The 27,806-nt window shown below is 48.7% G+C and overlaps 1 protein-coding gene across 2 annotated transcripts in view; it reads left to right on the forward strand.

Annotated features, from left to right (window-relative positions):
* The first annotated feature begins 25,973 nt into the window (after positions 1 to 25,973).
* The window catches only part of PRRX1 (paired related homeobox 1), a 48,564-nt gene continuing 46,731 nt past the window's right edge, over positions 25,974 to 27,806 (forward strand). The window contains exon 1 of one of the 2 annotated variants that reach the window (XM_068951904.1): positions 25,974 to 26,509. In XM_068951904.1, the coding sequence (XP_068808005.1) occupies positions 26,269 to 26,509 (241 nt within the window). In that variant the 5' untranslated portion in view covers positions 25,974 to 26,268. The remainder of the gene's footprint in view (positions 26,510 to 27,806) is intronic. The other variant, XM_068951905.1, reaches the window with a different exon arrangement.

The following is a 27,806-nucleotide window of genomic DNA, read 5'->3' on the forward strand; positions in this document are numbered from 1 at the left end:
CTACTTCGGAACATGAGTTCCCTGAAAGGGAATAACTATATAGCCAACAAAATGGCTTAAAAAAAAAAAAAATCCTTGCATGCCATCCTGATACTGCTGATGCTGTTCCTGGCTCACAGGAGAGATGCTATTGTTAGAATCAGCAGTTTATGTTCTCTTACTGGTCCCTCACTGAAGTTCTGGCCAGGTCTAGCCATATTTAACTTGTGAGCTTGCAAAATGAAGTGAACTGGCTGGAAGCCATTTGAAACAGCCATATGAAATAACAATAGGCAGGCTAGCATTTGGTTGCTCTCTCTAGACAGGAAGCTTAAGAGTTAAATTGTTTGATCTGAGTTACGAAGCCTTTCTCTGACGTGTGATATAAACCACTGCCATGGTGTCAGTTCCACTTTGGAAGTTCTCAAATGTTTTGATGGGTGCCAGTGTGCCGGTTTAACGTTCTCCCTATGCCGGAGCCAAGCAATCCAGTCGTAATTGTAACAACATGTGTGCTGGTCGGAAATGCCAGGATATGATTTTGGTGCAACAGAAGAGGGGTGTTGTGTTTTTATTTTGTTTTTTTTTTGTTCTTCTATGAAGGAAGTAGAAGAGTTGGAATTGAGGGCTCTTCAGGCAAACGCCATTTCTACCTTTGTAGTATTTAATGCATTTTATAGCCTTTGGCTCTGCTGTCCCTGGAGCGCATTGAAGGCAGATGTGCTGTCCACTCAACTGGTATCTCTTCAGAAACATGGAAAACAAAATAGTTTGCAAGTCAGCAATGGGTGGGCTGATTTTTCAGAGAGGTTGTCTTGCAGGTACGGGTAGGAATCTGAATGCGGATTCTGCTGGGGTTGAACACCCACGGCAGGCAGAGTGGAGCAGTTGTGTGGTTTTGGATAGTAATGCGGCAGGGCTCATCCCAGGGGACGTGCATTCTCCTGTGGCAATGTAATCATTTTTGGGTTGAACCACAGCTTATGAGAAGAATTGGAAAACACCAGTCTGAAACATTGTGAGAATATTACGAAGCACAGTATAACTGCCCGTGTTGCATTTTGGCCAGGATGTTGGGATTAACACTCCCTCCTCTGTCAAATAATGTTTAAATGAGCACAGGTGGTCAAGGCTCAGACAAAAGAGCATAACTTCTGCGGCCTGACATTCCCATGGATGTCTACCGCATGGTGTAAAAGACTTGGACAGTCCCCAGTCGATTGCGTATCTAGCCCAGCTGAAGTTGGGCTCTCCAGAGGGTTCAGCTTAGGGTAGTCTCTCTGGGGAGAGACTTAAGTTCTCCATCAAGCCATTCTTCTTTCCAATAGTGGAATATTTCCTCTAAAGCCTGTACTGCATCTAAGCAGACTGAGGAAAAACTTCTAAGAGGGAAGAGTAGTGATTGGCCTAGTGGTTAGGCTGCTGAGTGGTCTGACTAGCTTATATTGGGAATATACTGGAAAGGAGCACTCATGGGAAAGTTTTCCTATTCTGTGGAGGCTCTGGAGCCGAAGAAGGAGGTAGAGCAGTATTAATTTGCTTCCCACGCTGGGATTCACTCTCTTCTGCACCTTCTACCTAGGACAGTAAGATCTAGAGTCTTTCTGTTCTCAACACCCTTTTGTGAAGGTTTGAACTTGGATCAAAACCCCTGTGATAACTGGATGGTTCCAACCTGATCTCTCATACTTTACGAGGCTGCCGTTGTGTGGGATCTTTAAGCAGCTGGTCAGTCGTGGACTGAATTTGATGCTTTTGTATGATGCTGTATAGACGTAGTGGCTTGGGTCAATGCTAGCTAAGGGATCTCTGTGTTTGCTCTAGTACATGCCGTAGCTGCGTATACAGGTTCATACAGATGCTGAGGGCTAGATAAAATTTTTCTGCAGGCCTGATCCAGCCCAGAGATCATGCGTTTGACGCTTTGACGTTGTATTGCGATCTGTTTTTAAACTTTGTTCATGTATGCAGGTTTGGCGAGCAAGGGACCAAGGGTTTTGCCAGTGGTGGTGCAAGTAAGGTGTGGAGATGTGGGCTGGTATAACAGAAAACATATGCTTATTAAGTGCCCTATTTAGGCTTGTCTGCGTGATCCTATTAAAGCGAGTGTTGGCTCCTTTGATGGGGCACGAGACTGGTTTCCTTCATCATTTCCCTTGATTTATATCCCAGCAGCAAAGTTGTACGTCAGCGGGGAAAGACCAAGTAATGAGAGAAGTTAGCCAAGCCTCACCCCCTCTGCATGATAGGACATCAGATCCTTCAAATCCTTGCCTTTGGCAGCCTGTTAGTTGCAGAGTTTAAATCATGCCTTTTAAGACACACGTAGAGACTAAAAAGCTCGAGCCTTTCTGAATTAGGGCTTGGATTGTGTAGTTAGAGTCATTTTCTCAATTAACTAAACATAAATCAGTATAACGAGGCGCTCGGGAGCATTGGGCAGGTTTAATACCTTGTCTCTCCGGCCTCTGTCCTTACCACTCCCACCTGCTTGTTTGGCTGATGTGCCAGTGATTTTATTTTTCCACCCCGTTAGAGCTGAGCAGCGGGTTTTAATGTCAGAACTGGTTCTCACACCTGGCACGTGTGTACAAGAGGTGAGAACTAGAAGAAATTGCTCTTACGCAGTTAAAGAAAGTGGCTCTCATGCATGGCAGAGAGCTGGTAGTCTCAGCAGCCCATGTCACACTGTTCTTCAGAGGATAGGTATGGTGTCCTATTGAATGGGAAATGATGGTTGGTGGCATGAGTGCAGAAAGGATCTAATGGCAGCAGGGATGCTGTTCGATGTGATAACCGAGACTGGAGAATGTGTATGTGGGCCAGGTGCTGAATTTGTACTCTCGGGCTGGGTAGCCAAGCTCTGCTTCCCTTTTCAGGGCTACCCCCTCTATGGGCTGTGCTGTTTTCCAGGCTTCTGGATAATTGAAACGGGCTAGATTGCCCTGCAAGTCTGGCTCAGCCCTGCCCTCTGGGATCCATTTGAAGAGGCAGCACAAGAAAAGCTTGGAGGTTCTGTACAGCAAAAAGTGAATCCCCAAGAGCTAGGAGACATATTTTGTGCTTTGTGATCCCGTTGGAGTAGACATAATCATTCAGGGTGAAAGCTGGAGTGCTAGGGACACCTCCTCAGCCTCTTGCATCTTACAGAAGGGGGGAGGATGTGGAAAGATGGCTGAATGAGAAGGAACAGGAAGAAACACTGTCCATCCAGAGCATGGGCTCAAGCACTGGCCTTCCCTGAGCCTGGCTCTTGGAGCTGAACGAGACAAAAATGACCAAACTAACCTCAATTGCTCTGTAGTAAGAATAAAGGTAAAACATAGGTCATCAGTAAATCCGTAAATGATGGGCCTCTTTGGCTTTCCCATGCAGAGTTTCTCGCTTTCCTCTGAAGCGGTTGGCAGTGCTGGTGATGCATCTGAACAAACAGTCATCTAGTGTGATCCTCTCATGTTGTTATCGGTGCTGAATCTGACCCTTCAGATGTGTCTCTCATTTCTTTTCTCTCCATTAAGCAGTAATGGGGCTTTGCTCCAATGAGGCTGTCTCAGGCCCAGGATCTCAGTCTCTTCATTCTTTGGGAACTTTCTAATGAGTATTATGGTGGGTTTATAACGCACAGCAGCAGTTGAGGTCTCACTGATGTGCATCGGGAGCAACTCCAAATAACATAATTGCTATTGTATTGCTTCTGCATTAGTACGCTAAACGTCCCGAAGGAGACCAAGCTTCCCCCCTCAGAGAGCCAGTAAAGGAGACAGCGAAACAAAGGACAAAGTCACTCCATGAGCTTCATCAAACTTAGCGGTGTTGTAAGGCATCCCACCAGCAATTGGTATCAAGTGAGGCTGTGGCTGCACTACAGGTCCAACAGCAAGAGAAATAAAGGTCCTTCAGCTGCATGATTGTAGCTGATGGGCAGATGACCTTCTTGACCATTGTCTCCACATGGCTGTGGACCATCCTGTCCCCTGGGGAGCTGAAGGGATGGGAGCCCTAGGAGTCGTTCCTAGGTAGCAGATAACAGCAGCAACTCACTATTGGTGTGACTCCTTCATCATGGCATGGAGCTAGGTATCCTACAGATGCCACCTCAGCAAACCCTGCTGTCTTGTTTCCTTCCTTTCACTGTGGGGAAGGGTAGGTCTTTGTGCTAGCACAGCCCTGCAAGGTCTGCATGAGCCATCAGCCCAGCAAGAGTACCACACCAGAACTGTTTGTTGGCTGCGTGTGGTATCAGTGAAGTCATGAATTGGCTGTCCCTCATATCGCTAATTTGGGTAACAAGCCTATAAATTCACTGAGGACCCATGCTGTGAGGCTGTGCTGAAATCTGTACTGAGTATTCTCACTGTCTTTGCAACATGAGATAGCTAGAGTAGAACAGCTGTGTCTCTGCAGACTTAAGTCACTTTTCCCATTCAAGTATAGACAGATCCTCTGTCCCAAGGATCAGACATCATCCTCTTCAGAGAGTTTCCCAATCTGCATCTGGATTAGGTTTCTGAACATCACCCCAAGCCCCTCATCATGTTTTGGGGAGTTTTGCTGCTATTTAGGCGATGACCGTTGTTGATTGTGCATATCCCATTGTCTGTAGCGCTGGTGGTGTCCTAGAGGTTATGTCTCTGACTTCATTATTGAATGAGCTGCAGCCAGTCCCATGTTTTGGTGGTTAGCTTCATGGCAGAGAAGATGATACTATTTGGCTTAGGGATGTACTCATAAAGAACTAGGCTCATTCCAGCATTTTTCTAACATGCTTCTCTGATCCTCCAAGAAGAACATCTTGCAGCTTTTTAAAAAGTCAGGCTTGGTTCTCGGCAGGATGTTCTTCTTGCCTCCAGATCTTTTTCTTTTCCCCTTTTTCCTAAAATACCAGTTGTTTTCTTTTCTGCTTTCCTCAAAACAAAATATTTAGCCACAGACTTTTGTCCATGACATCCCGTTGCCTCCTCTAACTACAGTGGAATGTCCATCACTGACGCTAGCCAGTCCTGAAGGAAGCCAGCACTGCCAATCAGGCAGGCTTCTGCTCCTGGACTTGCTCAGCATATCTGGTCTTGTTGGTGATGGTCCTTCTGAGACTCTTGGGGGTGATGCTGTAGCTGACAGAACCTGGGAAGCTAACTAGGGGATAGTGCCCTTGGCCTGGCACTTGTAGGATGTCACACTGGACACTCACAGTGTTACCTTCTGGCCTTGAAATCCGCAAAGCTAAATCTGCTCCTCTCAGAGGGAAATTGTGATTTGCTCTTCAAGACCAGTCTCTCTCTTCTGCCCCTACCCCCACAACAGGAGCCTTTCATTACTCAAAGCCTCCCAAGCCACCAAAACCAGTTTTCTCCTTCTGTCCTTCAACCAGTTTTCCTTCCTCCTCCCAGCAGCTGCCCAGAGGCTTCCTGGACCCATCTCTCCTCCATGCTAGACATTTAGCCAGAGTTCCTCTGAGCCATCAGGCTGAGCTGGCGGTGGGTGAGCATGCAGTGGTACTGGAAGTGCTTTGATTTGTAGAATTAAAACTCAATAGAATTAACATCATACCCAGTTTTGGAAGCCCAGGCTCCCGCTGTTCTTCCCAGCTCTCCCAGGCTTTGGGGCTATCCACATTCAGTATGGCAGGTCATTGCACTCTAAAGGCTTGTGCTCAGAAATCCCTGCTCTCACCTACCACAGCCCCTACCCCTGAGCCAGTTGGTTTGAGTTGTTCACCTCTGGAGAGGTGACAGATGATAACCCATCTGGGCGTTCCTGGAGGGAGCCAGAGGGAGACTTCCTGGTGGGGGCGAGGCCTGGGGAAGGCATTTGGGATGGCTGCCATCCACAAACACATCAAAGGTGCGAATGGCTTTTATCAAGAGGCAATAAAACTTTAATCCAAAGCCCACTTTAATGTATTTGCCACATATTTAAAAGGGAACTGATTTCAAAAATGCTTTCGAGAGTTTTAAAAATTCTCCTGGACCTATGTCTTACAACTCTCTCCACTTTGGAAATCTGATGCTTTTGTTTCTGGGATCCCAGATGTTCAGGACTCACAACCGAGGGGAGAAAGAACTGTTTCAAAAACCTCTTTTGAAACATGGGCACAAAAAGCTTGTTCATGCTCTAGACCTCTGTTAAACTGTTTCTTTTCATCGCAGCCCAAGAGTACAGCAAATGCCACCTTCCCAGTCAGAAAGTGAGACATCTTCCATTGAGTTGACAAAAATCTCCCAGTTCCAGCTCGATAGGGCTGCAAGACGCCAGCCTTCTGACCTGTTGGGGTGCTTGGCTCTACTTTGGGCCTTTAGACCAATCCTATTTTGTGGGAGAAATCTACCTTTGGTGTGGAAAGCAGGAATAATTCCCTGACAAAAATGAGGGAACTGAAGCCTTTCTCATTTTCCTTTTTTTTTTTTTCTTCTGTGGGAGAGTTTAAACATCACTGCTTTCCTTTGGAAAGGCCAAGTGACTTTCCCATGCTGTAATACCCAGAAAGTGTTGAGAGAATGTGGTTACATAAAACCATATTTTTAATACAACCGACAGACTGTCTTGAGAGCTAAGTGTTTTTTGACAGTTTTTATGCACCTGTTAATTCAAAGCTCTTAACATGTGCCAGTTAAAAAGAGCCAGGCACTAAAACATCCACCCTGCGGACTGGAGGGGCTCAGCTGCACGCCAGAGCACAGGGAATCCACGCAAGGTAGAAACTTGGCCTCTCTTACAGGACCAACTGGTACCTGGCTAATTCAACTCAGAGCTTTTGTTTGCCAACTCCTGCTTGGCCTTGAAGATTCCCGCTTCTACTTTGGACCTGAAGAACAGCTGATGATACATAAGGGCCATTTACTTTTCCCAGCTGTAGTAGTTATCAGAAAGAAAAGATACTGCTTCTGTCTGCACACCTTGCCTGGGCTGCATCCTTAAAAGAGATCTACTGACAGTAACTCCAGGCTTCTTGCCTAAATTTGTGCCCCCTCATTTTTGGGATAATGGGGTTGCTTCTTTAAAACAGGCCTGAGGCAGTGATTGGCAAAGCCCCGATGGAAACCTGCCATGCCTTTTTGCAGCATGTCTGCTCAGGTATCACCTCTGTGGTCACTGCATGCACGCAGGAAGCAGTTGGTCTGTGTAGGCATAGCCCTGCTATCAGTAACATAAAGCAAGGCTGAGGCTCCTCATTTTTAAAATCTGCCCCTTCTACCCCTCAGTAGTACCAAACCCTTGATTTAGAGATTTCATTTGGGGCCATTTCAATCCTCTCACACCCAAGTCTTCCCTCTTCCCTGTAGGGCTTTCTCCCTCCACCTTATCTGCTTACATCCCATCCCTGCAGAGTTCTGGCTGACTGTCCACACTGTGGGTCACCCAGGAGCCTCGTCTCTGCAGAAACGCTTGAAAACCCAGCACAAATGTAACACGAAGGTTCAAAAAGCCAGAAGGCAGATGCAACAAATACAAGAAGTCTTGAGAATTTTAAATACTTGCAGGTGCTGATAAAGGAGTCTCAGTGGTAGAAACAACCAGCTAGCCCTGAAATGAGAGGCTGCTCATTTTTATACAAGCCCTAGTCATTTAAGATTGTGCATTTGGGATGCATTTCTGAGTATGATGGGATTAGCATGCTATTGTCGCTTGCCTGCTATATAAGCTTAGTCCTCACCTGCACTGTCGTCAGGAACTGGGATTGTGGCATCTCCACGCCTTGTCTGAATCTCATCATCAGTAAAGATAGCAGTAGGGTGCAAGGGCTTCAGATTGGGCTGTTCAGGCTCACAGTGGATGCTGGGAGCTTGTTAAGAAGCTATCCCTATCCCAAATCCCTGTCACACTTCACTATGTGGTTAAGGCAAGGTAGGCAAATTAAAGGTAGGTGACGAGGGTAATGCAGTCACACATCTTAACTGCAATGCAGCTTCATCTCTCCATGTACCAAGGTCCCTTCCCACTCTTGTATTTTCAGACTGATAGATCTCAGGGGCCAACTCCTAGTATCAAGGTCTCTAGTCTCAGTTAAAAGTCCTAGAAATTCCAGCAGGGCCAAGACGTGAGCCTTAACACTAAAGAGCCTTTAGTGTTAAGCCCAAAAGGGTGAGCTCTGAAGAATCAGGGCACAGCTCAGAGGTGCGTGAAGGCTACAAACAGATGCCATCCTGTATTGTCAGAGACATGGGTTGGAGAGGGAGAACCGGGCCTGGCCTCATTTGCATGCCATGCCTTCTTGGGTGTTTGAGGTAAGGTATCGCAGCCATTCTGAGCTGAGGTGAAACTACCACCATTATCCTAGGTGGGTTACAGGTGGGCGACAGGTTGGCCTGTGGCAGCCAGGAGTTGGCCCACACTCCAACTGAACATTGTTTACAGAGAGAAGGGAAGGTGCTCTCGGGGGACACAAGGGCATATATATGTGAAAGGGAAGGGTGCCTTGGTGCGCCTTGCGTGTTGTTGAGCCTAGCTGAGGGGCCACTGCAAGGTGGTCAGTGGAGCTGATGGGATGTGGAGGCCACATGAGGCAGCTACAGGAGAAGGTAGGAGAGTGCCCTGCTAGGGCCTAGCCTTGGGCACAGGAGGTGTGCTAGATCTGTGTGTTGCATGAGGTAAAGCCTCAGATTAGCTCAAAATTACAGCTCCACCAGTCCAGACAGCTGGCTGAGAGTGTGATCTATTACTAGGAGCAGAGCTAGGGCTGTTTGTCTCATCCACTGCTCAGAGCTGATGTCTGGGACTCTTGTGCTGGGTTGTTTTATGTAACTGCTGCTAAGCATCCGTGGTGTTTCTTGCACCTCCACTAAGCAATGTAAACCCTTGTCTCTAAAGGCTCCGTTTGGTTTGAACGTACAGACTTGTTGCTTGAGAGGGGGAAAGACTCATGTGAACAAAACTTATCAAGACTGTATTAGTCCTGACAATGCATGTGAATTGGCATGCATCTGAATGCTGCATGTGAGCCTAGACTGGCATGAGCAGTTTTTAAAGCAGGAAACACTAGATGAGGGCTTGTCAGCCAAGCACCTGAAGGGGCAATAGATGGGGCTGTGATTCTACATCATTAACACTCAGTCTGTGTATTGCAAAATCACCTGGCAGGACAAATATGATCCAGATCAGGTGTGTGCACACTGTTGCTTTGTGTTGAATTAGCTAGAACATGCTATATCGTGTTTATATTGGCTTCATATTTTACATTAGCTGCAGGAGGACATATGATACCCCATCTGGCTTGAATTCTTCTGGACTAAAGTTACCCCGTAACAATTCAGAGGATAATTTTGACTAGTCAGAGCGATATATACTGGATCATAGTTTTGCTGTGTGGGGTCACAGCAGTTTTGATCCAGTCCTAGGCGCCCTCAAACTAGGCTTTCTGTCTCAGTACTGCTTAACTCTGCAGGTATGTGTGACATTCATGGGGATGTTTCCCTGAAGAAATGTGAACTCCGCTCCTGCTGAAAGGCTGCATTAGTGGTAAGGTTTTTTTCTTAGATCGCTTCTTGAGTAGCTGCTGTGTGTGAACTTGACCTGTAGACTATGTCTTCTCGGGATGCACCTTCAATGCCATGCAAGATATAGGGACTGATCAGGTGACTGCCTGCTTTGGAATCAGGGAGTTGGAAAGGACTTTGAAATGTCCTCTAACTCATATCCCTGCCCTAAACCACAACCAAGTCCACCGTGTCTGTCCTGACAGATGTTTGTCTGATGGTTTTCGCACTCTGTGGTGATGGAGAATCTGTCTCTCAGCAGTAGAAATTTACCCCAAGGCCTAATTCAAAACTCTACTGCTGCACTTTAAACATGGGTCTTCTTGTCCCATTCACTGTGTTTAAGGAGAACTGTTCTTTCTCTTCCCTTTGGCACAGCCCTTTCTCTGTGTTATCCTTTAAAGCATTTGCACAGCAGTCTCTGGAGTGAGATAGAAACTGCAGTATGCATGGGGGGAAGCATCCAAAACTTGCTCAGATCTGCACTAAGCTTCCAACACTAATCAAGCCATCTGTGGCTCATCTTCATGCGTGTACATTAGCTCATGTAGACATCCTCAGAGCAAACAGAGCACTGGACCACTCCATGCTCACATGGGCAACAGCACCAGACTTCCTGATAGTTGTTCTCATGAGGACACAGAGCTATGATGCAAGATAAGTTCTTAACAAAAGTATGGTGATTGTTAGCACTTTATTTGAACTCTTAAACATGTGTAATTTGCAACTACATGAAAATGAAAAGATTCCTCATCCTTGCTGAGAATCTAGCTACTTCTGAAAACAAGTTGTCTCTCTTTCCATCTGATTTAAATTTGAGAGAACCACTCCATGTCCCAAAGCTGAGTGATTTTATCACCTCTTCACCAGCCAGAGGACGTGATGACAGATTTCTTGATCAAGCTGAATAACTTTACTGAGACATCTCCCAGTTTTCACCCATCTGAGAAGCCCTGATGTTTGCTTAGAATCCACTTGCCCTTTCACTGCAAAGGTGCTCGCTCGGAGCACAAAACTGCTCTGTAAGGGCTGGAGACCAAAGGGAGGCTACAACATAGCCTCTCCAAATAAAGCTAATGTGGTAGGAGCGGCCTTCATTAAGCTCAAAAGATTATGTGTGATTTTAAGAGTTTATACTGATACTATTTTAACTGTTACAAGCATTCCGTTTAGAAGTGTAAAATGTGTAAACCTCATTCAAGATACTAAAATATTGTATTAGTTATATTGCTTACAAATGTGCAGAGTAGAATGACATGGTCCTTTTTTCCCGGCATGCTCTGAGACGCTCTTCCCTGGATCAGTGATCTGCACATTTGTAAGATCTTACGGACCAAAAGCATTTGGCAGAAAGCTAATGTGACCTTGAACGTCAGAATACAGTGAAGTATGTGAATGCTGATGCACTTTTCCCAGCTACTGCTGGCAAATTAGCTTCCAGGGCACATGCTATTGCATGATAGCTGATCTATCATGGACAAGTGTTTTCCTTTCCGCAGTCATGTTTAATAATGAAAATAGCAGTTTGCAGTGATTCTCTCTGCCCAGGAGGATGTTTGTGCTGGAATTTGCATCCCCTTTCTCAAAGTATCACTGCGTCCAAACTGGTCAGCTTGGTTCCATCTAAAATCAACTAGCATGTTCAGAGTATGGGTTGTTCTAAAGATCTTGGGCTGGAATTTCTCACCATCAGCTATAGAGGGAGCCTTGATGATTAACTCGGATGTGGAACAAACTTCTGCACAATAGGAATTCCCCAATTTGGAAGGAAATTGTATTGCCAGAGCTGCAGGGAAAGCTGTATTGATCTACTCCTTAGGGTCTCTGGCCAGTCGTGTCCTGGGGTGAATGATTCTGATGCGAGTGAAGAAAGGATGCTTTGTACTGTCGTCAAGTTCACATAGCTGGGGGAGGGGACCAGTGAATGAAGCAGTTCAGTTTGTTTTGAATTAAGAAAAATCTTAAAAAAGAAAAAAAATGATAAAATAATCCAGAAATCTTGAGTCAACCTAGGACACGGTGTTTGATCTGAAACACAATGTTCCATTTTACAGTTTAATTTCTTTTTTTTCTAAAGTCAGATTTTTCAATAAAACCTCCAAAAGGCTCATTTCAGAAACACCTACATGAAGTCAACCTCTCTGCTTTGAAAACACTTTGGAATGAAATGTTTTGAAGTTTAAAAAAGAGCCTCCTTATTAGGGTTGTTGGTTTTTGTTTTTTTGGCAAAATGTGCTTGTCAAATTCAACCTAACTTTGTGAATGGTTTATGTCCCTCCAAAATTAAGCTCTGGTCAAAGTTACTGTTCACTGCACAAATTTGCCCACTGTCTCTCTGAATCTGCAGAAGGCAAAATGGAGTCAGTGATTCAACCCGGAGCCGTTCCACCTCCTTGGAACCACGGATGGATGGGAACCCAGCGCGTTTTCACAAAGGAAGCAATTCAGCTCTCAGTAATCAAAAGCCAGGTCCGGCTTCCTTTCCAGGGATCTGGAGTCCCCTTGCTGCAAGTGGCCCAAATTCCCATTGTTTCCAACGGAGACAATGAGGAGTTAAAGCACGTCCTGCCACCAAATGAAGGAAATACAAGAGCAAGGGAAGAAATGCCCCAAACCGCTTTTATTTATCTGCTTCCAGGAAAAAATGAGCACGAGACATGAGGTTTCTTTTCAGGCACTTTCTAATGACTCAAGATGATCCAACGAAACAAATGGGAGCAGCCAGGAGAACTCTCCCCTCAGGAAGGGCAGAGAAATATTTGCCAATGCAGCAGCTCTGCAAATGTGTGAGGCTGTTAAGCTCCTAATCCCATGTCTTATTTTTATGAATTTTCACACTAGTGGGATATAATGAACGTTGAGCCCAAAGACATTAATTACTTGGGTCCTTTTTTTGAGAGGAATTTCGATGGAGTGTAACGTTTTAAATTACAAGGTGTGAAATAAACTCTACAAAACTTACAGCTTTAGTGGAGGAACTCCAAAATCAAATAAAAATGCAAAACCGCTGATGAAGTCCAATTTACTGTAAAATGCCCTGGATCATGGTGTTCCAGTAATTTTTTTTCCCTACATACTTTGGTTAAAATAATTTATATCCGCTGCAGTGTTTATGTACCTTAAGCTTTATTTATTAAAGGATATGTATATTTCAAGCCCGGTTTTAATGAGACATGCTGAAATCTGTAAGGTACAGTGCGACTTTTGTTCTAATCAGCACTAAATCTCTTCTCTTTACTTTTTCTGTGTTGAAAACATTCATGTTGGAAGGAAAGACCTGTGTGTGCGTATGTGCGTGTATATAAATTTCAGAATATGTATAAATATGTGTGTAAAGTAACAAGCAAAATTTATTTCTCTCTTTCTATCATCAGGGCAAATACTCCATCATTATTCAGTCTGAGCACTTAGAAATCATGGATGGATTTTATCCTCATTCTTAGAATGGGGCAATTATTTCTTTTTTTTTTTAGACTATTTATTTATTTGCCAAAGATTGGCTTCAGGTCAGCTAAAATTGTCTGTGAGTTCACATCAGCTTGACGAACTGTTTTGGCAAAGGAAGAAAAAGAAATCCAGGCATTTTGGCTTTGTTTTGCAGTAAAATTTCATTTTGAAACAACACTCAAACTAGAGTTAACGTCAACTAAAAAATACTCTGCAAACTAAGAAACTTCTTACAATTGTGAATAAAATGGGACATTGGGGTTGTTTCTTGGGTCTTTTTTTTTTTTTTTTTGGCTTGGAAACTTTTCATGAGTTTTCATTCTTGAAGTAAATCAAATAGATGAGCTTAAAAACTACAGTGTTTATGGCCATTTCAGTTTAGCGTTAGAAGTAAGTTCTAAAATTCTATTAGGATTTAGGAGTTTAATCTAATTTAAGCCCTATTTTCAAAGACCTTGTAGAAAGCCTGGCTTTCATTGACACCTAAGGACAAGATGAAAGGTATTTAACTGCTTAACTTCTGCTGATATTACTGGAACATTGAGCTGGCTCTGCAAATGTCCTTTGTAGTGTCTAAAGTGCTTTTGAAAGTGGTACGTAGGTTCCTAAATCCCTTTAAAAGTAATACATAGCACAGATGTGGTGGGCAGGAAATTGACTGTCTTTCCTTAAAAAACAGTTTTTGATGAAAATGAAAGAAGTCCACTTCTGCTTATTTTTCTTTAGATTTTATGCACAAAGGAAATAGGAAGATCTTTAGTTTAAAGGTGCCAGTCACAAAGAGGACAAAATAACATCTATTCTGTCTTTAGAGAAGTGAAAAATGGAAAATTTCTGGTAAAAATCAGCTTTGCTAGGCTTTTCCTCAGATATCTGCATTTCAAAGACTATCTGTAAAGCAGAGAAGGTTTCAGGTCTGGTGAACTTGATTTCCTCCCCTCTCTCTGTGCACAGAGCCACTTATTTTTCCCATGAAGTTAAAGATACAAGTTCTCAGCAGAGTTTAATGAAGTCTGCGGGTAGAGGGGGAAGACTTTTCTCTGTTTCAGTGAAAATGTTTGCTTTAGAAGTGAATACGTTTCTAGGAAGTGAACCCCAAAGCCCAGAAATGGCAGACCAAGGCATTTAAAGGGAGAAACTATAGGAGTTGGGGAGCAGAGTAATAAAGTACAGGTTTGTTCTGTAACAAATTCCAGGGCTTGCGAGACTTTTTTAGACATATGGAAGTCCATTTAGGAGGAAAATTGGTTGCAGCCGCTGATTCCGAACCTATTGGAATCAGTGGAAACATTTCCATTGTCTTTTGTCCTGAAGAAATGCTGTTTCTGTCCTTCCTTCCATCGCTAGCCTGTGCTCTCTCTCTGGGCCATATGGAATTCATCTCCCTCAAAGACATGTAAGAGAAGAGGGTTTGGCTGTTTAACGGCATGATGTAGCTATGTGGACAGGAATGGTTGATTTCTACTTGATTGGCTACAAATCAGGTAACCGGCACCTCGGTTTTGAGCGGCTGGCTTCGGTGGAGTTATCTGGGTGCATCTGGCCCTCCTATCGCGGAGTCGAACGTGGCTTTAATCACATCAGCACGCTAATTGTGCCCCTCCAGAAGAGCTTGGAGGAGCGAGGGTCTGTGTTTTGACAACCGTCAGATTTCTTTATTGCTGACCATAATTGCTGGGCTGTCCCTGGGAAAGCGCGCAGGGTAATTGCTTATCTGGATAGTCCCCCACACAAGCTATTTCAGCTCAGAGGCTTTTCTAGCATTAAACCCAGGGCCAGGCTGCCTGGGGAGGGTGGGCAAATCAACCCACTAAGAACTGATTTGAAAGGGTTCTCTTTTTTCTGCAAGCCAGGCCCCCAAAAATGGGCATGGAAAGGGATGGATGCTCACAACCACTCCTCTGTCTCATAGGCTGTTCACTTCCAGATGTACTTTTGATCTTCACCACTGTCTGCCTCCTACTGTTGAGGCCAGGACAAATCCCAGTGGAGGAGGTGACAGCCAGCAGAGCAAGAAATGTTGCAGCATTTCTGCCTCTAGACTGAAACATTGATATTTTCAGACTGAAGCTAGGTTTGAGGGAGTGCAAGAGCTCAACTGTGAGATGCAGGACAGAGGTGTTTTTCTGCCTTCAAACAATATCCATTTTACCTGAATTGGTCTGAAAGAGGCCCCTACCAGGCAAGCAGGACGTATCAGCAGCAGCTAAGCTGCGTTGCTGGAGCGGGGCTGACATGCAGACGTGACCGGCTCCGGGCTGGCAGCGGGGGGAGAATCCTGAGGTTTGCATTTTCTAGAGGGAATAATGGCAAATATGTGAGTACACACACCAGGCTGAGAATGGAGGGCTTGAGCTCTGTTCCCTTCACCACCTCTGACCTGCGGTGTGACCCAGGCAAGTCCCTTCCCTTCATTGTGCCTCTTTCCTTTTTATTCTTGTCTGCCTTGTCCCTCTGAGGCTCTAAATCCTTTGAGGTAAGAACTATCTTACACAGATGTACAGCTCCTTGCGTGGCACGGCTCGCATGTCTCTACCTCCTGTTTGTACCGACAATCCCAGTGCTACCATCATCTCCAGATGAAGCATACGTGCTGACAAGAAAATCTTTCCTGAAAATGATTCTGGGTATCAGATGGCTCTGTTCCTCTCTTTCTCTCCACTGAACAGCAAGTTTTGTGGCAGTCTTCTCTGGATATTCTGGACAATGAATATGTTTCTTGCCTTGTAATTAAATTATCCACTTTAGAAAGAAAAAGATGTGGTTTTGTTCCCATTACAAAAACAAACAAACAAGGACTGATATTTATTATAGGCCAAGGCTACTCAACAAGTGTTTTCTGGAACTCTAATAAATTGCTGAAGAAAGTTTACAGCTGAGCCCAAAAGATGGTTTAGTTTTCCAAGTGGCTGGGATATATTTATTTCCCATTTTGTTAACCCGCAGCATGGTGAACAACAGCTTAACGTGCTCTTTCCAGGGTTCAGATGGTGTCAGCCCAAAACCGCGCTCTTCGCCCCGAAACAGTTAACTGCTTGTTAATTAAAACCATGCCAATTATTCATTTTCTACTTTTGTATTTATTTTTCCCCATTTGCACAGCCTGCTATTTGGTTTTGCTTCCACTTCATTAAAAAGGCTTCCAAAGGAAAAAAAACACCCCAATCCGAAAACCCCAGCCACGCACCCAAACCAAACAACACAACGAGTATCTGGCAAGGAGTCTTTCAACCAAGTTGTATTTTGGGACCACTGGTGTTAAGGGCATGTCTGTGAAGCAAAGGATAGGACAGGTTAGTGACAATCTTGTTTTTTGGCATCTGGAGAAAGTCTTGTTCATTGAACAGTGGGCCAAAAGAATAGGTGGGCCCGACTGCGTTATACAGAAAGCAGTAACACAGGAAACCCTGAGGACATCCGTCTCAAGGCTCTCAAGGTCGTAGAAGAAGAGGGAAGACCAGTGACCAGCAGCAAGCTCATCAGGGCAACCACGTTCAGTGCCTGTGCCACGTTCTAGCCGTGTTGTCTGCGCAATAAATAGTTCAGCAGCCCAGGAATCAGGCCCAGAGTGTCATCCTGCAACAGTTTAAACACATGCTTAATTTTAAGCACAGCATTTATGCGTGAAGATGAGTGTGGACAGATGTCCTCGTGGGAGCAAGGCACTTAAATACAAGTTGGTTGTTAAGCGCACCCTTAAATATTTGGCTGGATTAGCAGACTGGTTTTGAAATGTTTGCTTTTTGAGAGAGTCCCCAAAACATTAGAAAGTTGATTTTTTTTCAGTTCATTACTGGGCTTGCCAATGACATCATTCGTTTGCAAGATGAGAAAAAGTGTTTAAATGAGATTAAAAAAAAAAAATTAAACAAGACGCAATTTTAATGGCCACTTACAAAGGAGATTTATGGACATGCATAAAGCTGCTTTCCATGGGAGAGGGGCTAAGCTTTTAACAGTTACCTTCCTTTGGATTTTTTTTCCCTCTTGCAATATAATACCCACAAATATTTGTGAGTTGTGACTGTGCTCCACAGGGTTAGTCCTCTTCCAGAAAGGGGGGTGGAGGGAGAAAAGACGAAAACAGTGGTGCCAATTTGTCTGCCCAGACTCTGATTATGGGAGACTTTTTTTTTTTTTTTCCGGTAAGAGAGAGAAGTTGGTGGGACGCTTTCTTTCTCCCGGGTTAGGGATATCTGATACCCAGCCCGGGAGCAGCCCAGCAGACTGAACTTTCATCTCCAGCAGTGAGGAATTTAAAAAAAAAAAAAAAGTTTGTGGATAAACGTCTTAGCTAAATTTGCAGGAGATCTTGATGTTTCTGCTGGGGCAATTAAGGCTGTTTAATTGTAAAGAGCACAGATCTTCATAATGTGCATGGAGAGGGAGAGAGAGAGATTATTTGGAGAAGCAGAGGTTGTTTCAATACATGTATTTATTTATTTGTGTGCCCTGGGCCCTGCCCTCATCTCCCATCTAGGCCTGCTATCCAGTGACCCTTGGTGCTGATTAAAGTTCCCGGATGACCTCTGAGTGCTTTTGTTACCCTGCTGGTAATAAAACCCTGGTTAAACGGCTGGCTTATCCAAACCTGCAGCTCCTTATGCAGCGAGCTCTGGAGCCAGCTCAGGTCTGAGCCCTTGGGAGCACACAGCTTAGCCCTGATTGAGCTTGGCTAGCTCTATTTAGCTGGCCCAGGGGGGTACCTGGTGCATGGAGGGAGCCATGCTGGGGCAACCTGAAAGGGCCACAGTCTGTTTCGATACCAGCTGGAGTCATGGCTCCTGAGACAAGTAACCCACTGCAATCCATCAGAGGCACCGGAGCGGGTTCAGTGTAATGAAGCCAAGCCCCATCCACCTGCAGGACTGTGCTCCACCACCTCTCGCTCACATGGTCCCACACAGTTCACACCACCACTGGCAACACAGCTGCTCATAATCCAGCTGCTGGAACGAAGCAGCAGAGGGAAGAGGTTTGTGCTGATACTGCTGCTGTCTCCTCTAGTACCAGGCATGGGTGGGACCCATGAAGCCCCTTCTTATGTGGTCTTGAGAGGCCATGATGTGTGTTATCTGTTCCTCTACCTCTGGTGTGGCACCGATCCTTGGACCCATCACCTCAGGGCAGTGTTGACACACAGCTCCCCCAGAGCCAGCCTCTGGGGCCAGTGGCGGAGCAGGTAGCCTATGGTTTAGTCATCCAAGCTTTTAGAAAAAGAAAATGGGAAACTAATTCTTGCCATTCCTAGCTGGTGAACATGCTTCTCATCTCTTTTGAAGGCTAAAGTGGCAGAAAGTCAGACTATCTTGAAATCTAAAAACTGTGACTTGTACAGACAAACTGGTGAGCAACTTTCCTCTCTCCCAACCCTCTCATCCACTTGTGTTTTATAAAAGGGAAAAGGAGGGGAAAGGGAAAGGGAAGGGGAAGGGCTCCAGCCCTAACTGGGTCTGGAGTGGGGTCCGAGCAGGGCAGATGTTAAAAAGTAAGGGCCCTGCCAATTCAAACTCCAACCCAGATGTTGCACAGACAGCCCAGCTGCCCCTACCCTGGAAACCAAACCTCTGAGGTTTGGGAGAGCTGTGAAGAGCCAGCCAGATGGGGCTGTGCAGATGAAACCATTTGGGGGAGACTTCCCTGGTCAGGGGGAAGATTGGCCCAGGATTCCCTCCTCAACCCTTGGCTGAGCGTGCCACCAACCCTGCTGCATGACAGCAGTTGCCGTGATGACTCTGTTGCCATGAAGTGGGTTTGTCTCCCCTTGGGCACCACACACCTTCCTCACCCCCACCCCTGTGGCTGAGGAAGGTGGCAAAGAGAGAACCCCCTAGCTGGTGTCCTGGGGCCACCTCCCTTATTACAACTAGTTCCCAGCAAAAAATGTAAGTGCGTGGCCTTGCCCCACCAGCCATGTGGGGCTGGAGCCCCATGCGTTATGCATGTGTTTAAGTGCTCTTCTGGCTCAGGTTCTAAATCTTGTACAGTGTTGATGTTGCAATTCCTAAATAACCAGTCCCAAAGCCCCGTATTTATCACCCCCATGAACCAGTAACAAGCTACCTCACCCTGACTGGAGATGTGATAGCACTTCCAGGAATGATTGTGTGTGATGTGAACTCAGCCCTTAGTTCAAAATATTATGCAGAGGAATAATAAATCTCAGTTTTAAATTGCTGCCCCATTTAAGCTTTGATTAGACTCTGATGGTCTGTTCACCCTGGAGCTGCTGGTATTAATCTGCATGCTAACCCTAATTATAAACCGCTCATGGCATTTCCAGATGATATCAAGATGTTTGGGATTAAAAGAAACCCTGAAGTTGAGTTTATAGCTTAAAACGACTGTAGACTACCTGATCCCCACAGATCTAATAATGTGCCTCTATGTGGGGAAGAGAAGAAGGAAAAAAAAGAGCGATCTGGCCCAAGGGTGTAGCAGGAGTTTGTGGCAGCGAGGGCTGGCTGGAAATGTGTGCATATGTGCCCAAACGCTTGCACACATGTGTAAGGTGATACACCTATATTCACACACGTGTTCCTGCAGGTGCACTCTGCCTCTAGCTCCACGTAGTTCAAATTCAGTCCTGGGTGAAGTGAGTGCAAAGAGGCTTGAGACCAGGCATTTCAATGAATGCAGTGCAGCAGGGAGAAGGGAGGAAAACATTTGAGGGCTACAGAGCTCCGGGTTAGCCTCCAACACCAGAGCATCAGCACCAGAGAGTCCAGCAGTGAGGACATTGCTGGGATGGGGAAAGGATGGGACGGGAAGGGATGGGATGGGATGGGATGGATGCAGCCTGAGAAGTTGCAAGTGGTGGAGAGATGCTCTGTTTTGATGCCTCACTAGCCTGCTCCTAGGGAGCTATGGCTGATGCTTTGGGGAGGAGAGGGCTCTCAGGGAGCCCTCCCTGGGAGCTGCTCTCTAAAGCAGCTGTTGATATGGGCCTAGAAGAGGAGTAAGCATCATTCATGCACTCCTACCTTCTGAATCTGGGGCTTATTTGATTCACTCATCTCAACTATAGGCACTCGGCCAAGGTCCTCAGGAAAGCAGCACCGGCAGGCACCCAGCATGTCTCAGTATGGTGCTGAGCGCCTTGCACAGTTAAGGCCAAGGAGTGCAGAGCAGTAGTATATTGTGGTTTCCTAGGGATGCAAGCTTGTGTAGTTGTACTGTCTGTTAGCTCTTCCCTCTCCCAGTTGCCCTCCTGCAATATTATTTTTGAACAGCTAGGTTGAACCAAATTTGACAGATTAAAAAAGGATTCTAAAACATTAAATGCTGACAAGTTTCATGAAAATAAGGTACAACAGAGATCCAAACTAGTTTCTGTTACTAAGCAAAGCACTTCACCTGAGCTCAATGATATTTGAAAGCTGAAAATCAACACCTGTGTGTCACAGCCTTCACAGGTTCTTCTCCCTGGTTTCTTACTCAGGTAGAAGAGAATTTACTTAGGGCAGCTGGAACAAGTGGATAGTATGAAGAGGTGAAGCGGTGCATGGCTGCAAAGGGCATGTGATGTAGTGGTCAGTGTGGAAGAGCTCAGCATGAGAAGCGGAATGGGTTAAGGCCTGGCTTACTTAGTGCTTGGGGCCTTCTTGCATTCTAGTAATGTTGACTACGAGGAGCATAAGCTGCTGTGAGAATATTACAGCTGTCCTGGTGGCTCATCCGCTATGAGCGTTTCCTTTTCTCTGCCAGGCCCTTGGGAAGGTGGTCAGCTCCTGTTTGTTGTACCTGAAAGCTGTCCTGTGATTGTGGTTGTAGGTCCTAGGGAGCCTCTGTCTGAACATAATGCAAAAGTGAGTGAAACATTTCTAAGGGCTTATAGCATACTCAGGTAGACCATATCATTGTAGATGGGAACCACAAGAGGTGTTAAGTGCTGGGTTTCATGGGAAATTGCAGGAATGGGGGTAAATGCTCAAGGTAGAGACTTTCTCACTGCCGCTAAAGATGAGCTTGTAATTCACTATGAGAAAAGAAAGCAGAAGCAAATGCTTCAGAGCTGCTGCTCATCTGCAGAGACTAAGTTTTTTTTTTTTCCTCCTCTCACCTTCTCGAAATGTAACTGGGGGTGGGGGGTAAGGGAATGATATGTTTGTGTCTTTGTATATCACCTTCTCTGAGCATCAGAGGCGGTCACAAGGTAGGAGATAGGATTTGAGGCAGGGCTGGAGCTGGTGCTTGATTGGTGAGTCTTAGTGATATGCCCAAAATGATCACTGTGTTTGGGAAAGGAAGGGTCAAACTGAGGCTCTGGTTGCTCTCTGCAGTGTGACTTTTAGTTGGTGGGCATTTCACCTAGCCAGTTCCTGGATATTTCAGGACCTTTTGTCTCAGGGGTCCCTGCCTTGCTAGGAGTGTTAGCAGCAAGCAGTCGTTCTCTAGGCAGCCTGGAAAGGTGGAGGAATGGGGTTGGGAGCAGCTGCAAGGCACAAGCTGGGAAGGAAGGGGGAAAGGCTCATGGTGGGGGGAGGGCAGGGGAGCTACCTGTTCAGCTGGATACCAGGCTAGTGGAAAGGTAGGAGACCTCAAACTAATGCTTCCTGGCTCCGTGGGGTGTTGAAACGATATGTGCATTCAGCATTTGCTGTTTTGGGCCTTTTGTGGCATGGGAGTCCTACCCAGCCTCAAGGTCGTGAGAACTGGTATATCTTACCGCCTCTGCTTTGTGCTTGCTGCTGAGGACAAGTTGCCTCTATATTGGTTTCTCTGCCTGAAACCAGGAGGAAGCCTGTTGAGATCTTTGTTAGAGAGGACCATGGTATAGCTCTTACCAATCCTATGCCTATTTATCCTGCAGAAACTCCTGGAGACCCCAGAGTGTGTGCTTGGGCTGGCCGTTGGACACTTGCATGGGAAGAAACTAAAGCATCTGAGATGGCTGCCAAATATCCCATCCTGCTCTGCTTTCCTTGGTGGCTGGCAGAAGGATGAGATGAACACTAGAAGATAATGTCCTTGAGCATTCAGGTAACTTTGATAAGGGTAGGATACAGGTAAAGGTTAATTTTTTCTAAAACTTTGAATCAGGCTAAAAAATAGCTAAAGAACGGATGTTTCATGCTTGTCCTGTAAAGATGGACCCACTCCTGTTTCAACTGCAGTCTGAAATCTCAAACTACATAGGGCCCTTGAACCCCTTGGCTTGCTCAACTGAGAGCTCAGAGCCCGTCCTTCACCCTGTTGCTTTTCTCATTTTTCTGAATCTCTCCTCTGTTTGTCTTTTGCTCTTGATCTTTTTGGTCTGCTTTGGTTCCTTACAGGATGAGATTGCTAGAAAGCCAGTTCCTGCCTGTCTGGTCTTGTCCAGGTTACAGGCTGTGCCAAACTCTGGGCATAGACAGAGATGACTTAGCTGGCCAAAGTTATAAAAGTTTAAAGGCCTCTTCTCATGGGTAATAAAAAGAGGAACCTCAAGGCCCAAATTCTCCACCTTCTTGCAATCCTCAGGCAAAGAGGACAGGTGGAAGCTGTCTCAAACTGCACATGACTATTTCCTGCATGTGACAAGGTCCCTTTCCCTCCTCCTATTGGTTGCCTCATCCTTTGGCTGATCCCCAGTACAATAGGACATCCTGTTAAAAAAGCATGTTCAACTCCCTACTTCTCTTGGTGTTATTTCTTCTGTGCCTCCATCCCTGGCACAACTTCTGCCTCTGTCTTTCTCAAGCTTCCCATAGACAAGACATGCTTTCTCTGAAGCAAGGTATCATGGATGCTGCACTAATTTTGGCCTGAGCTGGTGCATGCAGAATAGGGCACTGTTGCCCTTAAAACATTAGCTTGTTCCTGAAGGCACTACAGATAGGCTAGTAAGAGAGGTAGCGTTGATTAGTCCAGGTGGTAGCATGGGTACCATCACTCTGAGCCTGTGGGACTTCTTACCACACTCCTTTCCACACTACAGACAAATCTTGCTCTAGAGGTTGTGTGGTCATAGCAGGTTTAAAGAACAGCCACAGCTGCACTGTGCTTTATCCTGTCTTGCAGGCCTCCTACAGCTCCCAGTCCTCTATCTTTTCAGATAAACAGGACTGGAAGAGTTTCCCATGGGTTCATTTGTCCCTTTTGTCCTGGGGGGCTAGTATGTGCGCAGGACCACCAAGATGAGTGACTTAGTAGCACTAAATATCTGACTGAGACACGCCAAGGCCTGTAACGACACCTCACTGTCAGCATGGCAGCCAGAATGCATAAACGTGTTCCTCCACACCAGCACCAGCCTTCACGCTCCCTTCACGTCCCCCACCATTGTTAGGGCTGGAGAAAATATCCCTTCTGTGGAACGTGAAGTCTTGTCCTTCAGCAGAGTTCCACCACCCATCCACAGGAGGCATTTAGGAAGTGAGGTGTTAGAGTCACATTCTTGAAATGGTCTGTCATCCTGTGTTTAAGGCCATATGACTGTTCAGCCTGTGGCTACTGTATGTATTGTGGGTTCATCCTGGGGTAATGCCAAGGTAGGCTGTTTCAGGCCTGGGCCCCTTTAGTGATTTGCAGGAGGGACTCTGCTGTTGTAGCAGACGTACACCTGTTGATGTGGTGACCCCCAGCACCAACCTATTAAACATGTCCTTCTGCTCTGTTTCACCCTCCATCTTTCCAGAGCACCTGCTGGTCTTGGGCTGAGTTTGCAACCCATGAGGCTGGGAGGGAGAGTTTTCTAAAGGATGTCCTTAGGTGTCCAGGGACAGGTGGAAGATCTAAGGGGAAATCCTTCCTACCAGGGGGATCAATGAGGGAAAACCGATAGTGAAGGTAGCAAAGAGCTCTGCTGTGAATGAGATTGCATTGGAGGGACAGAGAAAGAGGCACAAGTTTCCTTTGCATGCTGCTGTTACAAATCCCCAGGCAAATACTTCAGGGATTTGGGAAGATGCCTGTGGGGCCTATTCAGCCTGGATGGAGGAGAAGAGATTTTTACCCTGCAGGGGGGTGGAAGAGGCTCTTTCCCTTTTCAATGACTCTGCCTACAGTCCCTCAGCCTTGGGGTACAGGCTGCCTGCTGCTGGTTGGCTGGGAAGGGTTCATTGCCAGTCCTCTGGCTGGTCTTCTGAGGCCTGGACCTTCACCATTCAGGGAGGATGACTGCACTGACATACTTTGAACCCCTGGGGAGCTGGTGTTGGGAAAAGCCTAGTCACCAAGCAGCAGAGGTTTCTTCCTGGCACCCTTGTTCTGTTGTCTGGGGTGACAGCAGAAGGCCCCATGGCAGAGGCTTGTCTGGGGCTGTAAGAGGAGACTCCACTCCCCTTCTCCAGTGGAAAGGGGATGTGAATGGCTAGGACTCCCTAGCACCCGGTTATAAAAGCCAGGTCAGTTGTGACATCCATGTGAAGGAGAGTGGGGAAGAGGGAGAGAGGGTAAAACTAGGTTCATCAAGAAGGAAGGCAGCCAAATCCCAGGGAAAGGCAGAGGCTAGGAAAAAGGGGGCATTTCATGTGCTGAGCAGCTCCCAGGAGCATGTGCAGATAACCATTCTTCAGAGCAAGGAAACCTGTGCACGCACACACCCTGCTGCACCTAAATCTGGAGACCCTTGCTTTCCCGGGCATGCTAGGACCTGAGCAGATGCACATCAGGGCCAGCCAGATGCGGGCCAGCACACCCGTGTGAAGAGACAGCTCCTTCCCTGTCCCACTCACGGGCACATACAGGAGGACATCACACACATGCTCCCTCAGACACAGGCCTACAGAGAAAAGGGGCATACCAGTGTGCAGTGAGGCGCACACGCACACTGTTGCATGCATAGATGCACACAGCGTTTTGGGTGCATATACACCCACGCACTTCTGTGTGCGCACAGCCTCACCCCAGAGCCTGCCCTGCTCCTGCCTCAACACCAGCCAGATCTGCTCAGCCCCTCTGCCCGGGGCAGCAGAGCCCCACAGCCCTGGCATGTTCATTTGGGTCTTTGAGACTGCAAAGGGTAAACTGAGGGGGGGGGGAGAGGGGGGGCTGAACGCAAACTAATGATGAAAATGTCTCCTCCATGCCTGTGCCTTAATTAAATGCATGGAGAGGCTCGGGGAAGCACATCTGTTTTCAATCTGGAGCCCTTTGATGGCATCAAATGTTCTTTCCCCAGATCAGGGGGGATGGAAATTCTGGGCTGGCTGTGGCAGCTCGGAGCCCAGGCTCCAGCCACTGGGACGCATGGGCCTTTCCCGGCCCGGTGGGACTGTGCACGGCTGCACCAGCCCTGCTCTGCGACACAGGGCTGCGTTCAGGGTGCCTGTCTGCAGTGAGTGAGAGCCCTGGGGTGCCTCCCTGCACCCCTACCTGCCCTTGGCCGTGGGGACTAGCCAAGCCAGGCCAAACTGCTGTGTCGCGGGACCTCTTTGCTTGCTGGCCTGGGGAGCGCAGAGTGTGTCCTCTGCCCCCCTCCTCCTGTCTTTCTCTGTTCTCTGTTGTTTCTCTTTTTAGTCTTTCTTTTCTTTCTCTTCTGCTATTTTGCTTTTGCTCTCGCTCCTTTTGGTCTTCCTTGTCTGTCTTTTCTGTCGCAGTTCTCTGCTGCACTTTTTTCTCTTTTCATTCTTCTCTCCCCCCCCCCCCGTTCCCTTTCTCTCCCCTATTCACCCTTTCTCTTCTGTTTGTCACTTTTTCTTTTGTAGGTCTCATTTTCACTATTTCCCTCCTTCTGCTCCTTCCCGGGGCCGCGTGAAGCCCGCTCCAGGCGCGGGCATGGGGTGGGGGACACAGCTTCCCCCCCCCACCCCTTGTACCCCCCTGGAGGGGATGGGGGGGGCCGGTGCGCGCCCCCGGACCCTCACTGCGGGCTGCCGCCGTCATCCCCCCGCGGAGCTAACGAGGACGGCGGGGCCGGGCGCTGCGCACCCCCGGCTCTGGGGGGGTCGGGGGGGGGGGACGGGCCGGGCCAGGCTGCGCCGAGCCGGTGCCACGTCCCGGCGGGGCCCCGCGGGCCGCCCTCCCCCGGGTGCCCGGAGCGGCGCGGAGCCGCCCCCGCCGTTTGAAGTGCGGAGGGGAGGGGAGGGGAGGGCAGCGCAGGGGCGGAGGGAGGGAGCCGCCGCCGCCGCCGCCGGCAGGGGAGGCGGAGGGACGGGGCGCACCCGCCCCAGCGGCCCCACAGGCACCGTGCGCCTCCCGGCCGGCGGCAGCTCCCCGTGCGCCCCGCGCCGCAGCCCCGAGCCGGCCGCGCCGCCTCTCCCCTCCGGCATGTTTTAAGCCCGGCCCTGCCCTCTCTCCTTTGGGTTTTCCTTCCTGCCGCCCCGCCGCCGTCGGGTCCCGTTCCCCCCCCTCGGTCCTCACGCTTCCCCCTCGAAGGGCCGGCGGCTGGGGGGGAGCGGGGGCGGTGGGCGCCGGGGGGGGCGAGGGCAGAAAAGCCCCGCTCGGCACCATGGCGTCCAGCTATGCCCACGCCATGGAGAGGCAGGCCCTGCTGCCCGCCCGCCTCGACGGCCCCGCCGGCCTGGACAATTTACAAGCCAAGAAGAACTTCTCCGTGAGTCACCTGCTGGACCTGGAGGAGGCGGGCGACATGGTGGCCGCGCAGGCGGACGAGGGTGGCGGCGAGCCCGGCCGGAGCTTGTTGGAGTCCCCCGGCTTGACCAGCGGCAGCGACACCCCGCAGCAGGACAGTAAGTGCGAGGACGCTCGCCGGGGCCGCGCCGACGGGGCAGCGGGAGCCGGTGCCGCCGGGGGCCGCTGCCGGGTTGTGCGCGTCCCCGCGGGGCGGCTGCGGCCCGAGGGCGCGGGCGCGGGGCGAGCGCCGGCCTGCCCCGCGGAGCCCCGCGGCTCGCAGCGGGGAGCGGCGGCACGCCGAAACGCCCGTTTGCCTGTGGCCAAGTCCCCGGGAAAGAGATTAGGGGTGGGGGGAAGGCGGTCTCCCTTTCGCCCCGTCCCGTGCCCGATGGGTGGCCGCTCCCGCACCGGGATGCTCCGCCGAAGGAGCCGGCATCGGGCGCGCACGGAGGAGAAGAGCCGGGAGGCGGGCAGGATCGGGCCCGCAGACTGAGCCCCCTCGGGCTATCGCCTGTCGAGGGGGGCTGAGCACGGGCCTCCTCGGGCCGGGGTGAGGCAAGGCCAGCCGAGCCGCCCGCCCTCCGCCGCGACCGCCGCCGCGGTCCGTAGGTTGCCGAGGAGCCGCTCGGGGAGGGGGTGAGGGGGGGGAGCTTGGCTGGCGTCGGAGACCCCCGCTGTCCCTTTGCCCCTCCGGGCACCGGCCAGGCTGGCGGACGATCGCCCGAGGAGCTGCCCCGAGCGCCGCGGCTCGGCGCTCGCCGACAGCCCGAGGGTGCGAGCGCGGCTGCGGAGCGGAGCCGCCTCCCCGACAGGCGCCCGGCCGGGGCCGGCCGCCGCCTGGCCGCAGGGTGCCCCTGCCCTTTGCAGCCCCGGGGGCCGGGCGGGGCGCAGACCTGCCTCTGTACAGCTTGTCCTAATGAGCCCTTTATTACTGAGTATCCGTCAAAAGGCAGCCCGAGTCGATAAGCGCCGGGGCTGGGAGGCGGCGAGGAACAGCGCAAGCTTGCGCGGGATTTTGCAAGCGCCGCTTGTCGTTTTGCAAGCGCAGCGATGTGGAAAGGGTCGAGCCGCTGAGGATGAGGGTGAGGGGTAGGTGTGCAGAGGCGGCCGGCCTCTGTCCTCCTCCCTCTCGCCGGATTCCCCTCAGCCCTCCGTCTTCCTTTGGTAAAAATAACTTCGGTCGTAAGGACGGGGTGCGATATTCGTTGCGTGTAAGGGCTGGTTGCAGGCGCCACAAAAACGCACCCGCTCTCCGTCTCATCTCCTTAACGACTGCCCCGGGGTGGGCGCAGGCCACGGCTGAAAACACGGGCTTGCTTTGGAGGGGCTTCAGCGAGCCGCCCCCGGGCCAGGGGGCTGCCACGGGGGCGGCCCGGCGGCCGGCGAAAGGCGGAAAAACGAAAAGCAAACGAA

The sequence above is a fragment of the Struthio camelus genome, chromosome 8 (genome assembly GCF_040807025.1).
Source record: "Struthio camelus isolate bStrCam1 chromosome 8, bStrCam1.hap1, whole genome shotgun sequence".
NCBI lineage: Eukaryota > Metazoa > Chordata > Aves > Struthioniformes > Struthionidae > Struthio > Struthio camelus.